The 14,146-nt window shown below is 32.9% G+C and overlaps 1 protein-coding gene across 1 annotated transcript in view; it reads right to left on the bottom strand.

Annotated features, from left to right (window-relative positions):
* LOC132724635 (intermembrane lipid transfer protein VPS13C-like) overlaps positions 1–14,146 on the bottom strand; it is a gene marked incomplete at its 5' end in the record, with an annotated part of 117,375 nt that overhangs the window by 16,223 nt on the left and 87,006 nt on the right. The window contains 10 exon segments of the mRNA XM_060709571.1: positions 76–212; positions 655–777; positions 1,615–1,720; positions 5,370–5,521; positions 5,921–6,055; positions 6,360–6,596; positions 9,122–9,169; positions 12,647–12,810; positions 13,190–13,289; positions 13,788–13,923. Coding sequence (XP_060565554.1) covers positions 76–212; positions 655–777; positions 1,615–1,720; positions 5,370–5,521; positions 5,921–6,055; positions 6,360–6,596; positions 9,122–9,169; positions 12,647–12,810; positions 13,190–13,289; positions 13,788–13,923 — 1,338 coding nt within the window.

A 14,146-nucleotide genomic window follows, 5' to 3' on the forward strand; every position in this document is an offset into this window, starting at 1 on the left:
ATTGAGACAGTCCAAATAATATAAGCTGGTCAAGTCCATGTAAGAAATTCAGGAGGATGAACTATGAAGACTTACTTTAATTCTACATCTTTCATCTCAGTGAATGTAGCACCAACAGAACTGAGGAAGAAATCTACAATATCTGACACTAGTGATGGTTTGTTCTCCTGGGACAGGTGTGCTGTTCCATTCAGTGAGAAACTTATATGCATCTGGTTAAAAAAACAAACAATATTAAATTGACAGACAATATGCAATAGTATTCTAAAACATATTTGATACATGAAAATAGGTTAAAGAAACTTAAATAACTTGAATGTAAAGAAAGAAAGTGAAAAGAAATAGTTAAGAGTAATTCTAACATCTTCCAACAAAGTGACATTAAATTAAGACCTGAAAGACAAGTTTTTCTTCCAAAACCCATGACAGTATGTTACAGTAATGAAAGCCTTCATACAGTTTAAGTTAAAAATATATTGCGTGTCATATCTAAACCTTTAAAGTCATGTACAAATCTCAAGAAAGAGAATGTAAGGTTGAAAAAGGTAATATAAAATATCTTGAAATAAATGCAACATACACCATAATGCATAAATCATATACATCAACATTTCTGTATATAGCATGTTTACTAAACAAATATTGTGAGTTTACCTTTAGTGGAGAAAGTCTAAGATATTCAAAGAAGATTCTATTTGGTCTATCATGAATCATCACCGCGGCAACCTCCATTAGAGATTTCTGTGTTAATATCAGATCTGATTGTACTTTAGAGCTCTGAAATATACACATGTTACAATTATTTCAAATTGTAATTGTTCATGTTTATTTTTATCAAAATGATGAACTTAGAATTACTCTAGTTACAATTAGCAAACAATTATCATGTAATCATCTTAAAATCTAACAAGTTAAATGTGCACTATTCAGATTTACAACACTGGAAAAACCAGAGGGAATAAAAAATTCAAATATGAAATTTTTATTGCCACTATTTTTCAAACAGGTATTTCTTCTACCACTAATATTCAAACAGACTGTTCTTATTGCCATACTAATATACAAACATGAAGTTCTTATTGCCATACTAATATACAAACATGAAGTTCTTATTGCCATACTAATATACAAACATGAAGTTCTTATTGCCATACTAATATACAAACATGAAGTTCTTATTGCCATACTAATATACAAACATGAAGTTCTTATTGCCATACTAATATACAAACATGAAGTTCTTATTGCCATACTAATATACAAACATGAAGTTCTTATTGCCATACTAATATACAAACATGAAGTTCTTATTGCCATACTAATATACAAACATGAAGTTCTTATTGCCATACTAATATTGAAACACATAGTTCTTAATGAAACTAATATTAAAACAGGTAGTTCTTATTGCCACTTATATGAAAATGAAAGTTCTCCTTGCCACTCATACTACAACGAAAATTCTTATTGCCACATTAATATTCAAACAGATATCTTATCACCAATAATATCTAAACAGGGAATTTTGATAGTGACTTATCAGCTAGTTTTTATTGCCACTTATATGTAAACAGGTAAACATTAAAATGTCTTTCATTAAAATAGAAGATATACCTCTGATTCCTCATCAGCCATCAGATGTGCAAATACATCATACAATGACATCATAAAACCCTTGTCTATCTTGATGTTAAATTCCTGCACCAGTAACTTCATATATCTGTAAATATTATATCATAATAGTTTATTATCTCCCCTTGTCTATCTTGATGCTAAATTCCTGCACCAATAACTTCATATATCTGTAAATATTATATCATAATAGTCAATTATCTCCCCTTGTCTACCTTGATGTTAAATTCCTGCACCAATAACTTCATATATCTGTAAATATTATATCATAATAGTTAATTATCTCCCCTTGTCTATCTTGATGTTAAATTCCTGTACCAGTAACTTCATATATCTGTAAATATTATATCATAATAGTAAATTATCTCCCCTTGTCTATCTTGATGTTAAATTCCTGCACCAATAACTTCATATATCTGTAAATATTATATCATAATAGTAAATTATCTCCCCTTGTCTATCTTGATGTTAAATCCCTGTACCAATAACTTCATATATCTGTAAATATTATATCATAATAGTAAATTATCTCCCTTTGTCTATCTTGATGTTAAATTCCTGTACCAATAACTTCATATATCTGTAAATATTATATCATAATAGTAAATTATCTCCCTTTGTCTATCTTGATGTTAAATCCCTGTACCAATAACTTCATATATCTGTAAATATTATATCATAATAGTAAATTTTCTCCCCTTGTCTATCTTGATGTTAAATTCCTGTACCAATAGCTTCATATATCTGTAAATATTATATCATAATAGTAAATTATCTCCCCTTGTCTATCTTGATGTTAAATCCCTGTACCAATAGCTTCATATATCTGTAAATATTATATCATAATAGTAAAATATCTCCCCTTTTCTATCTTAATGTTAAATACCTGCACCAATAATTTCATATATCTGTAAATATTATATCATACTAGTAAATCATCTCCCTTTCTCTATCTTGATGTTAAATTCCTGCACCAATAACTTCATATATCTGTAAACATTATATCATAATAGTAAATTATCACTGAGTCTCGATTCATAGATTTCTTTTAAGTAATATCAAATAATAAACATGTATTGTTGTTATTCATGAAGATAACTTTGATGTATGGTTTATAACACTTAAAGTAAGACCTTGACCTTTGACCTAGCCACACAATTTTTGCAATCAACCCACCATCACATAATGTTGAACATTTGTGCCAGGTAAATTGAATTTCGACAAGCAAGTGATAGAGTTATGGTGGTGACAAGCTGCTTGAGACCATTTCTTTGCATTTGACCTTGAACTATGATCTTGACCTTTGACCTAGCCACAAAGTTCTTGTGCATGACACACTGTTTCATTATTGTGAACATTTGTTATTAGAAACTCTGCTTACTAATGACTTACTTACAACCCGGACAAGCATAATCCGGAAGGACAGATGGATGTACCTATGGAATGGTACTTATGTGACTTTTCTTTTTATCTTTTTAGTCATTTTAAGTCACACAAGACCTAAACAAGAGGGCCATGATGGCCCTGAGGTTGCTCACCTGTATAAAGGCACCCGGAGCGGGCCAGTTTAAACCCCAGGGCTTTTATTTGAACAAACTTGGAAGACAACCATTAGAAGATGTTTCACGATGTTATGTTAAGTTTTTACGACACACATATAATGAAAACCAAGATATACCACTTTTATTTGAACAAACTTGGTAGACACCCATAAGAAGATGTTTCATGCTAAACATCTAAGCTCTAGCTCATTGGGTTTTTTTAAAAGATTTTTTAAGTTCTTACTATACACATATAGTTAAAACCAATGAAACCCCTGGGGCGGAGCCAATTTTGACCCCAGGGCTTTTATTTGAACAAACTTTGTAGACAATTACTAGAAGATGTTTCATGCTTAATATCATAACTCTAGCTATTTGGGTTTTTTCAAAGAAGATTTTTAAGTTTTTGCTATACAAATATAAGGAAAATCAATAACACCCGGTGCGGAGCCAATTTTGACTCCAGGGCTTTTATTTGAACAAACTTTGTAGACACTCACTAGAAGATGTTTCATGCTTAATATCTAAACTCTAGCTATTTTGGTTTTTCAAAGAAGATTTTTTAAGTTTTTGCTATATACATATAAGGAAAATCAATGACCCCCGGGGCGGGGCCAATTTTGACCCCAGGGCTTTGATTTGAACAAACTTGGTAGACACTAATTAGAACATGTTTCATGCTAAATATCTTAGCTCTAGCTCTTTGAGTTCTTTAACAGAAGATTTTTTAAGTTTTTACTATATGCATATAGGGAAAATCAATGACCCCCTGGGGCGGGGCCAATTTTGACCCCAGGGCTTTTATTTGAACAAACTTGGTAGACACTCATTAGAAGATGTTTCATGTTAAATATCTTAGCTCTAGCTCTTTGGGTTCTTTAAAAGAAGATTTTTAAAGTTTTTACTATATGCATATAGGGAAAATCAAAGACCCCCTGGGGCGGGGCCAATTTTGACCCAAGGGCTTTTATTTGAACAAACTTGGTAGACACTCACTAGAAGATGTTTCATGCCTAATATCTAAACTCTAGCTATTTGGGTTTTTTCAAAGAAGATTTTTTAAGTTTTTACTATATGCATATAAGAAAAATCAATGACCCCCGGGGCGGGGACAATTTTGACCCCAGGGCTTTTATTTGAACAAACTTGGTAGTCACTCATTAGAAGATGTTTCAAATTAAATATCTTAGCTCTAGCTCTATGGGTTCTTTAAAAGAAGATTTTTTAAGTTTTTACTATATGCATATAGGGAAAATCAAAGACCCCCTGGGGCGGGGCCAATTTTGACCCCAGGGCTTTTATTTGAACAAACTTGGTAGACACTCATTAGAAGATGTTTCATGCCAAATATCTAAGCTCTAGCTTTTAGGGTTTTTTAAAAGAAGATATTTAAAGTTTTTTCTTTCTGTTGCCATGGCAACCAGAGTTCTGCATGGAATTAAATTCTTTGAACAATTTTCAAAGGTGACCACCAAAGGAACATTCCTGTGAAGTTTGGATGAAATTGGCTTAGTGGTTTATGAGGAGATGTCATTTAAAGTAAAAGTTTACGGACGGACGGACGTTCTGACAGGACAGTAATTATGTGGCTACTCTATTGTTCTCTCTATTGTTCTTTTTAGCCACACAGAAGAAAATAGCCACATAAAAGCATTACGGAATGAATGACATCAAAGAGAAAGAACAGTTACCTATTGTCCCTCTAGCCACATAATTACTCTCCTGCGAGTGCGGACGGACGGACGGACACCGGACGAAAAGCGATCACAAAAGCTCACCCTGTCACTTTGTTACAGGTGAGCTAAAAAAGACACACAAGTAAAAACAAAATGAATACAATCAAAGGAAATGTACTGTTACTATTGTTCTTCTAGTCACACAAGTACTTCTGTGTTTGTACAGACAGACAGATGCACATACATACACTGAACCTGCACAGTGACAACTATGTTGAGCTCTCCACAAGCAGGCTCTAAATAAAACGAACCCTTCACTTACTGAATTTATGTAATGGTTTTGCCCTGTTTTTTGACAGTCTGGGGTTTCAATATCAAAATATCAAGAACTGAGCAAACAAGTATAGAGCCTGGTTAAGACTTCACTGATAAGAAGGCTGGCCTGGCTCTATATTGGTGGTAAAGCCTTATCACTTTTGATTCAAGCAAGATAAGTAAGTATCTAATACATGAGACTAACCTGAAAGTGTCAACATTATTTTCTGGTACTGTTCTCCTCATCATACCAAACTCTATAAATGGTTTCTGTCCTTTCTTCCTCACTATATATACTGGTGTAGGACACGGATGTAACACCGTAGGGAAATATGCATCTGGTAACTGGTTATCTAACTGTAATATACATAATCATTGATATAAAAAATTATGAAGAATTATTAGACATATAATCTGTGGGCTAAACAAAGCATAATTTCCTGTTTTAAAAAACTGGAGAACATGAATTAATTATTTAATTTCTTTTGAAAATTATTCTGACAGGAATATTTAAATATTTAAATGTGTCAAACAATGAAACAATATTGTCACTGGTAGCAAGTACATTGTATATCATTAATTTAATGTTTCTACCTAGGAAAGCTTAGGTAAATTATTCCTCTTTGATTCCTTTTTGAGATAATAATTTACAATGTAAGGTAAACAGAAATTATAATGTATGTATTGTATCAGAAAGATAAAATACACCATTGTACATATAATTCTGAAGGCATCAACTTGGACATAAACACAAACCTGAACTTTCTGTATCTTAGCATGCAGTGAAACATGATGTTGTGAAGCCCGGTAATTAAACCAGAGCCCCGGGCTGTAACTTCTCCTCAGGGCACCCATGTAAGGTTTTAACATCTGCATCTTACCAAGATCAGCCTGTAATATACACAATGTCATCAAAAATATTTTCTTGGTCATAACCAAGATCTCTGGATATGGTGCAAACACTGTGACATCTGTTTTCTCTCTATTGTTCTTTTTAGCCACATAAAGGAAAATAGCCACATAAAAGCCTTATGGAATGAATACTTTGAAGCAAGCAACATAAAAATGATCTAATACTAGAAGATTGTAATGATCTATCAAAAACTGAAATGATTTTGTCAGGATATAACTTATTATTTAACTGGAGCTGTGAAAATTTTAATACTATTCAAATATTTTAGAGCAAACATTATACCTCAAACTGTTCCTGTAGGCTGGCATGAGTCTGTCTGTTCTTCCACTGATCCTCTAACCAGGTCTGTAGTTCTACATTCAACATTTTCCAACGATTGTTCACCTCTACCTCCCAGGTTGCTGGGATACTAGACAATGATAGCAGCGCCACCTCTTCATATTGTTTGTTGATCATTGACACACAGATACCATCAAGGGAGACAAATAATACCGAACTTGCCTGCTCTGCTTCATTCATCTATAAAATAAAATACAAAACAATAAATCATAATGATTTACTGACTTATTAACTCAATTCACAGCCACTTTAAAAAATTTTAATTAGTAAAACTAATTAAGGAATAATTCTGCTAAAATAATACACTTAGCTTAAGCATTCAGGGATTACAAAAGAAAACTAGTGGTTTTATCAATGTTGTGCATTCTACTGTATCACTTCAAAATCATGTTTGGGTAAAACAGAAAATCAGAGTTAACTTATTATATATAATTTGTACAGGAATTAGTCAATTAAGGCATTATAATTTTAAATGGGTAGCTGTAAAAGGTAGAAGTGTAACATGTTGTGTGGGCAGGGTATATGTGTTGGGTTAAAATGATAAAATGTTGTGTTGATATGTGAGCTGGGATAAACACAATAACATGTCTTGTTGATAAGCATGTTGGGATAAACCACACAACATGTTGATTGGTTTAAAGCATTAGATTGAAAATAAGCTGTTGTGTGTATGTGTTGTCGGGATAAATATAACAAATGTGTGTTGGGTTAAAGTACAATATGTTGTGTGGGTATTAATGTTGAGACACAGTACAACATATTATTGGAGTGTGTTGGGGTAAGATAACAAGTGTTGTGACATGGTAAACATATTTTTGGGTCATGTTGGGGTAAGGTAAAACAGACTGATGTAGACATGACAACAAAATACAATATACAGAGGAAACAAAACAGCACACAAGCACTGGTAATCTGACATAAAAAAGCTGCAGAGTTGTTGTACAGAACAAAATAATATAGTAGCAAGCTGTATAATTTGCTTAGCTTTTAGAATGTAAGACAATTCTTTCCTAAACATTGTCTTGATAACTTGTTAAAATAGATGCCTGACTTAGTGAATAAGCCAGATTTTAAAAGAATAAAAAATCTGCAATTCTTCATCATAATACTGTTACAAGATTAATTATTCAAAAATTCCGTGTCAATTGACAAAGGTATTGACTAAACAAACTGTTTTGTAATACTGTTACAAGATTAATTATTCAAAAATTCCGTGTCAAATGACAAAGGTATTGACTAAACAAACTGTTTTGAACAATGTTTGATATTTGAGTATTATGTGTGACCTTGACATTTGAGCTGCATTTTGGGTACTTGTGTATAAAGCATATTACGGTGTTCCGTTTGTACAATCATGACTTTTTATTTAGTCTGTACCCCCGATGCACGATGGTACGATGGTGAAAACGCGATGGCACGATGGTGAAAACACGATGGTACGATGATGAAAACGCGATGGTACCATGGTAAAATCGCGATGGTGTGATAGTGCGATGGTGAAAACGCGATGTTACATCGCGTTTTTACCATCGTAACATCGCGATTTGACCATCGTACCATCGCGTTTTCACCATCGTACCATCGCACCACCATGTCATCGTGTTTTCATCATCGTGCCATCCTGTTTTCACAATCGTACTATCGCATTTTCACCATCGTGCCATCGCGTTTGCACCATCATACCATCGCTCTTTTACCATCCTACTGTCGATGGTGAAAACGCGCTGTGACGATGATGAAAACATGATGACACGATGGTGCAAACGCGATGGTACGAAGGTGAAAACGCGATGGCATGATGGTGCAAACGCTATGGTATGATGGTGAAAACACAATGGCGCGATGGTATGATGGTGACTAAGGATGGTACGATGATGAAATCACGATGGTACGATGGTGAAAACGCAATCATCGTGCATAGGGGTAACAGACTTAATTAAAAATCACGACAGTCCAAACAGAACACCTTAGCATATACATTAAACCACTGATGTGAGCTATAACCAGGCTTTATAAAAAGGTTTGACTATCTTCAAATGTGGTAACGGCGGGATTAATACTCATACAATATCAGTTTGTTCTGTACCTGAGGAAAATTAAGTTTATAAATAGCAGTATTTACACAGTAAAAACAAAATAGGTGAATCACAGAAGAATAAAATTTTAATATATAAATATGTATATTGTTGCAAGGAAAATAATATAAGAAATATTTCAATTTGATGGATAAAAGAATAAGTAGGTATTAAGTTTTATAATCACAGATAAAATAGGATACATTTTAACATCAGTTTTGTTACATTACCAATTTTTTTCTATTCTTACTTATCTTTTAACTAGACAAGTTTTTAATTAAGATTTCTAACAAAACCTCAATTTTGGATTTACATTTTTCATAAAAAATTAAATTTATGTTTAAATAATTTCTAACAATTTAAATGATATATTTGTATTTAAGGAAGAATAAAATAAAAGCTATGGATAAAATGTAATTTTTTTAACTAAATGAGTTAGCCACTAAATGAGTTATCCAATAAATGAGTTAGCCAATAAATGATTTATCCAATGAGTTAGCCACTACATGAGTTTGCCACTAAATAAGTTATCCACTAAATGAGTTATCCACTAAATGAGTTATCCACTACACATGTATTAAGGTACTAAGTGGTAGTAGACAGTAGTGAATAAAGTGTTGATTTGTTTACCTTGATGACCCCTCGTTCATGTGGTATATCTATCCCCTGTACATGTGCCTATAGGTAGGTATGCAGCCAAAAATAAATCATACAATATTTATATATACCAGAATACCATAGAAACCAAAAATACTACAACTTTAAATACACCAATATACTTCCCAAAATTATACTAAAATTAGTAGAAACTTAATGAACTAGACAATCATGATGGCCTAGCATCGCTCACCAGAATAAGTACACTGCTTACTGAATGGCTAATTTTCAGACGATCAAACTATTAATTGATCAGAGGAAGTCATTAAAAGGTCTGTAATTTTTAACTGTTCTCTATAAAACGGTCAACTTTATTTATTTAAGCAACACTGAGAGACAAATTGTTCAAGACCACAAACCTCCAGTTCCCATGAAGTAAACAAGATGGACAAACAAGAGCTGTCCGTAAGACAGCGCGCTCGACTTTTTTATTGCTTGCCAATAAAAAAAGTTTTTGCAGTAAAAGGCAATACAAGAATCTCTGTATTTTTAAAGTGAACAATGGCCATGAGCATTAAGATATTTAGTGAAGAATTATTTTACTGAATTGTGTGATACCCTTGAACACTGCAGCAAAGTTTGAAATGTTTAAGTCAAAAGGGCCATAATTCAAATAAAATCTTTGACAGAATTACCTTCTCCTGGACATGTTTGGGAATCATGATTGTAAACAAGTATTCCAACTTTCAAATTAATATCTCAAACAGTTCAGTCAAAAAGTGGACTGGTACTAAAACTTAACCAAGATTCTAAGTCGATAAAAGGCCTTAATTTTTAAAACAAATCCTTGACAGAGTTACCTTCTCTTGCGTACAGATGGGGGTAATGATGTGAAATAGCATTAAAAAGTTTCAAAGCAATATCTCAAAGGGTTAAGGCAATAAGTGGATTTTACCCATATTCAATGTATTTTCTAAGTCAAAAAGGGGCATAATTCTGTCAAAAACCTTGACAGAGTTATGTCCTCTTGTCTGTTGATGAAGGTCGTGATGGTAAACAAGTATGGTCAGTTTCAAAGCAATACCTCCAATGGTTTTTGAAATAAAGTGAGGTGGTACAAAAAACTTAACCAAGCTCAATACACTTTCTAAGTCAAAAAAGGGCCATAATTCTGTCAAAAACCTTGACAGAGTTATGTACTCTTGTCTGTAGATGGAGGTTATGATGGTGAACAAGTATGGTAAGTTTCAAAGCCATACTTGTAATACTTCTGAAATAAAGTGGGGTGGTACGAAAAACTTAACCAAGGTGTGACGCCAACGCTAACGCCGACGCCGACGCCGGGGCGAGTAGGATAGCTCCCCTTTTCATAGAAAAGTCGAGCTAAAAATAATAAACAAACAGTTTTTTCCAAGAACATTTTCAAAGTTTTCCCTACTTGAAAAAGCTATTTCATCCTCCCCCTAAAAAGTCCCTTATTCTATTGTTTAGGAATGTATTCATTGTTTCTGTTTTTGCGGCCCTTCAACATAATCTAGTTGCTCAGACAGTCAAATAGACAGACAACAGACAAAGTGTGATCAAAATAGCTCAACCTGAGCACAAAGTGTTCTGGTGAGCTAATTAAGGTATTGAATTCTGCATCTTTTGAAGACACAAAATTTTAATTTCTATTAATAAATAGTTTACAGCTTAATTTTGGCAACTGTCATAAGACCTATTATACAGTGTCTTTTTTTAAAAATTGTATATAAATTCTTTATCAGTTATGTATGTAATAAAAAGAGTTTATACCTAGTTCATAATGGTAAAGAATTAAAAGCATTTTGCTGAGACATAAAGCCATGCATGTTAAATAGAGCAGCCATGAACTAATGTTTCATAGAGCAGCCATGAACAAATGTTTCATAGAGCAGCCATGAACAAATGTTTCATAGAGCAGCCGTGGACAAAAATTTCATAGAGCAGCCATGAACAAATGTTTCATAGAGCAGCCATGAACTAATATTCATAGAGCAGCCCTGAACTGATATTACATAGAGCAGCCATGAACAAATGTTTCATAGAGCAGTCATGAACAAATGTTTCATAGAGCAGCCATGAACAAATGTTTCATAGAGCAGTCATGAACAAATGTTTCAAAGAGCAGCCATGAACTAATGTTTCACAGAGCAGCCATGAACTAATGTTCATAGAGCAGCTATGAACTGATGTTTCATACAGCAGCCATGAACTGATGTTTCACAGAGCAGCCATGAACTAATGTTTCATAGAGCAGCCATGAACTAATGTTTCATGCATTACAGTCACAAAACAGAACTAAAGTATAATAGCTTATAACTGTAACTCATGCAAATTTCACACACAGTAGCTATATCTATATGTCACTATAAATGTGATGTTAGTTCAGTTAAAAAATATTCACTTTTTATACAGATTTTTCGGGCAAATAAAAGATATTTCAAACTAACTAGATACTCTCAGCATGTTATAAAACATTATATACCTCTGACCTCAAAGTGACCTTGGGACTATGAACTTATTAAATACCCTTATCATGCAAATATCTTAAATTGACTCATCCATCTTTCAATCTGGACAAAACAGTTTTCAGAAGAAAAAATAAATAAAATATACTGACTGGATAGTGGACAGTGCCAACCATGAACAGTGATCTAAGTATACACTGTTCAAAGGAGTAAATTTTGATGCAGACTGAAGGTTAAGGCTCAAAGGTCTAGTAAATATGATGCAACAAATATTAATACTGATTTTTTACACAAATAATAAAAGTAATATGTGTCATGCAAGGACCATAGCAAGGCACATTGTCACAAAGTAGAGACCTGTGGGAGACCCTTTGTCTCAACCTTTTTTGGTTGGGTTTTAAGTTGCACCACTTTAAAGCACCTGAGTAGAAGAACCACCAACGTTTTGTAGGCTAGTGGGATAGCTTCCTCACATGAAAGAATCCTAAGTCCTTGTCGGGATCCAAACTCACAGCAGTAAGGGGCAAGTATCTAAACCTACTTTCTTAATAAGTTATTTCTGTACAGAACAACTGCTGTTATAGCATACTTTAAAATCCAATTTCTCAAGTTGCTTTTGATATTAAATATTACAAAATAATTCCTTTCAAACTAAGTAATGAGAACATTTTTATATAGCCCTAGATACATGCTGGGCTGGGACTAACACTTGTATCAGGTAAAGTAACATCTGTATCCAGGTATTGAATTATAACCTAAATGTTTTTACACCCCATCTCTACTGAGAATACACACTTTGTTTATACTATATTATAAAATCTTGACAACAATATTCAACACAGCATGTAAATAACATGAAAATATTGACAGCAGCAAAGCTTTACCACAGATTTGTTACCATGACAACAATAGCCTCAATATACATCACTGTGACTCACAAATAATGTCAATGTAAATAAAAGATCACATAAAATATACAAACTTTGACAAGTGTCAGCATATAGTTTACAATATCAACATAAAATATAATTGAAACTGGCAACAACAAGAAAAAAAGTGTGTACATTACCTTCCTAGCCCCTTTAGCAACGCGTTCATCTTGTGTGAAGAGTAACACGCGTTGTTGATGGTCCAGGTATGATACCCAGAATATCACGAGTTTATCACTACGTGTTTTACCAATTAGAGATTCATCAATTCTTCCCATCAGACCATCAGCCTCATCTGTATCATCTAGAACATTTATAATAGAAAAATTTCTGATATACAATATCACTCATCTCCTTGCTGATAAGCCAATTATAGATGCTCAAATGCCTGTTATGAGGAGATAGTGAAATACCAACAATTAAATCATTAAAAGTTTTTTGATTTCCATAAACATCATGAAAGTGATATACAAATATAAGTTCCATAGCTTATTAAAAAAAAATTCAATTTGGCAAAGGTCAGAAGTATTTTCCACACAAAGAAACACATATAATAAAATTTAATTACTTTGAAACTTGACAATTCATTATATTATGTTGTCAAAGGAATACAGATAAATATTTAGTAAATGACTGATATGTCACAACATGGTAACCATGGAAACATGGAATTATAAACCTACCCTCAGGACTGCTGTCAGTCTGATCAGGAGCATCTACATAATCAACAGTTCCCGAAGATTTCAGAGATTTTAACTTGAGATTCACTTGATCATAACCATCCTACAATATATCAACTCATGTTATAACAAATAAATGATAAAACTATTCTACCTAAAGCTTCTTCTTTGCTTTATTGTAAAATGACCATAACATTGTAAAATTCTGGCCAATACTTAGAAAAATTAAAAGGAATCATTAGCAGTAGGTCAATATATGAAATTTCTTTCAAATTAACAAAAAAGTACCATACATGTGAACTCTCCCACTTTTAGCTTGAGACTCCCACTTTCTGCAGCCATATTTTCAAAGATTTTTTCTTAAAATAAGGGGTATTTTCACAAATTAAAGAAATTTCCCTCTTTTTGGTGTCAGAACTTCCTTCTTTGTTTATTGCAAATTATAAAATCTCCCTCTTTTTGAAGAAAAATCTCCCTGTTGATTATCCGAAAAAGTTCACATGTATGAAGTACAGAAATGAAAAGTTTAATCTAAGAATATTGACTGAAAGAAGTGATGACCTAGATGTCAGATATAGTACAAGTATATGATAAGGTATACCTTTAGTAGTGAAGCTGGAAAGTTTGGTTTATTTCTACCATAAATGTTCCACATGAGGGTACGGTCTGCTGTTGGATCATCCCATGTATATAACACAGACTGGTTTGATGACAGAATTGTCGTCTGACTCTGATTTCTATAATTATAATCAATTTACATCAACATGTAACTACAAAAATATGTAACTACAAAAGAGAGACCATTTTACTTACCCTGAAGAAATTTCTACAGTAACTAACTATTTAGTTTTATCTATAAACAAAATGCTTACTGAACAAATCAGCTAATTACCTGTTAGAGGTAAAAAATATACATTAACATTTCATCTTCCATTTAGTTTTCCCACTTAATCACCATAA

This window comes from Ruditapes philippinarum, unplaced genomic scaffold (assembly GCF_026571515.1).
Source record: "Ruditapes philippinarum isolate M1 unplaced genomic scaffold, ASM2657151v2 ctg1637_1_1_1_1, whole genome shotgun sequence".
Taxonomy (NCBI): Eukaryota; Metazoa; Mollusca; class Bivalvia; order Venerida; family Veneridae; genus Ruditapes; species Ruditapes philippinarum.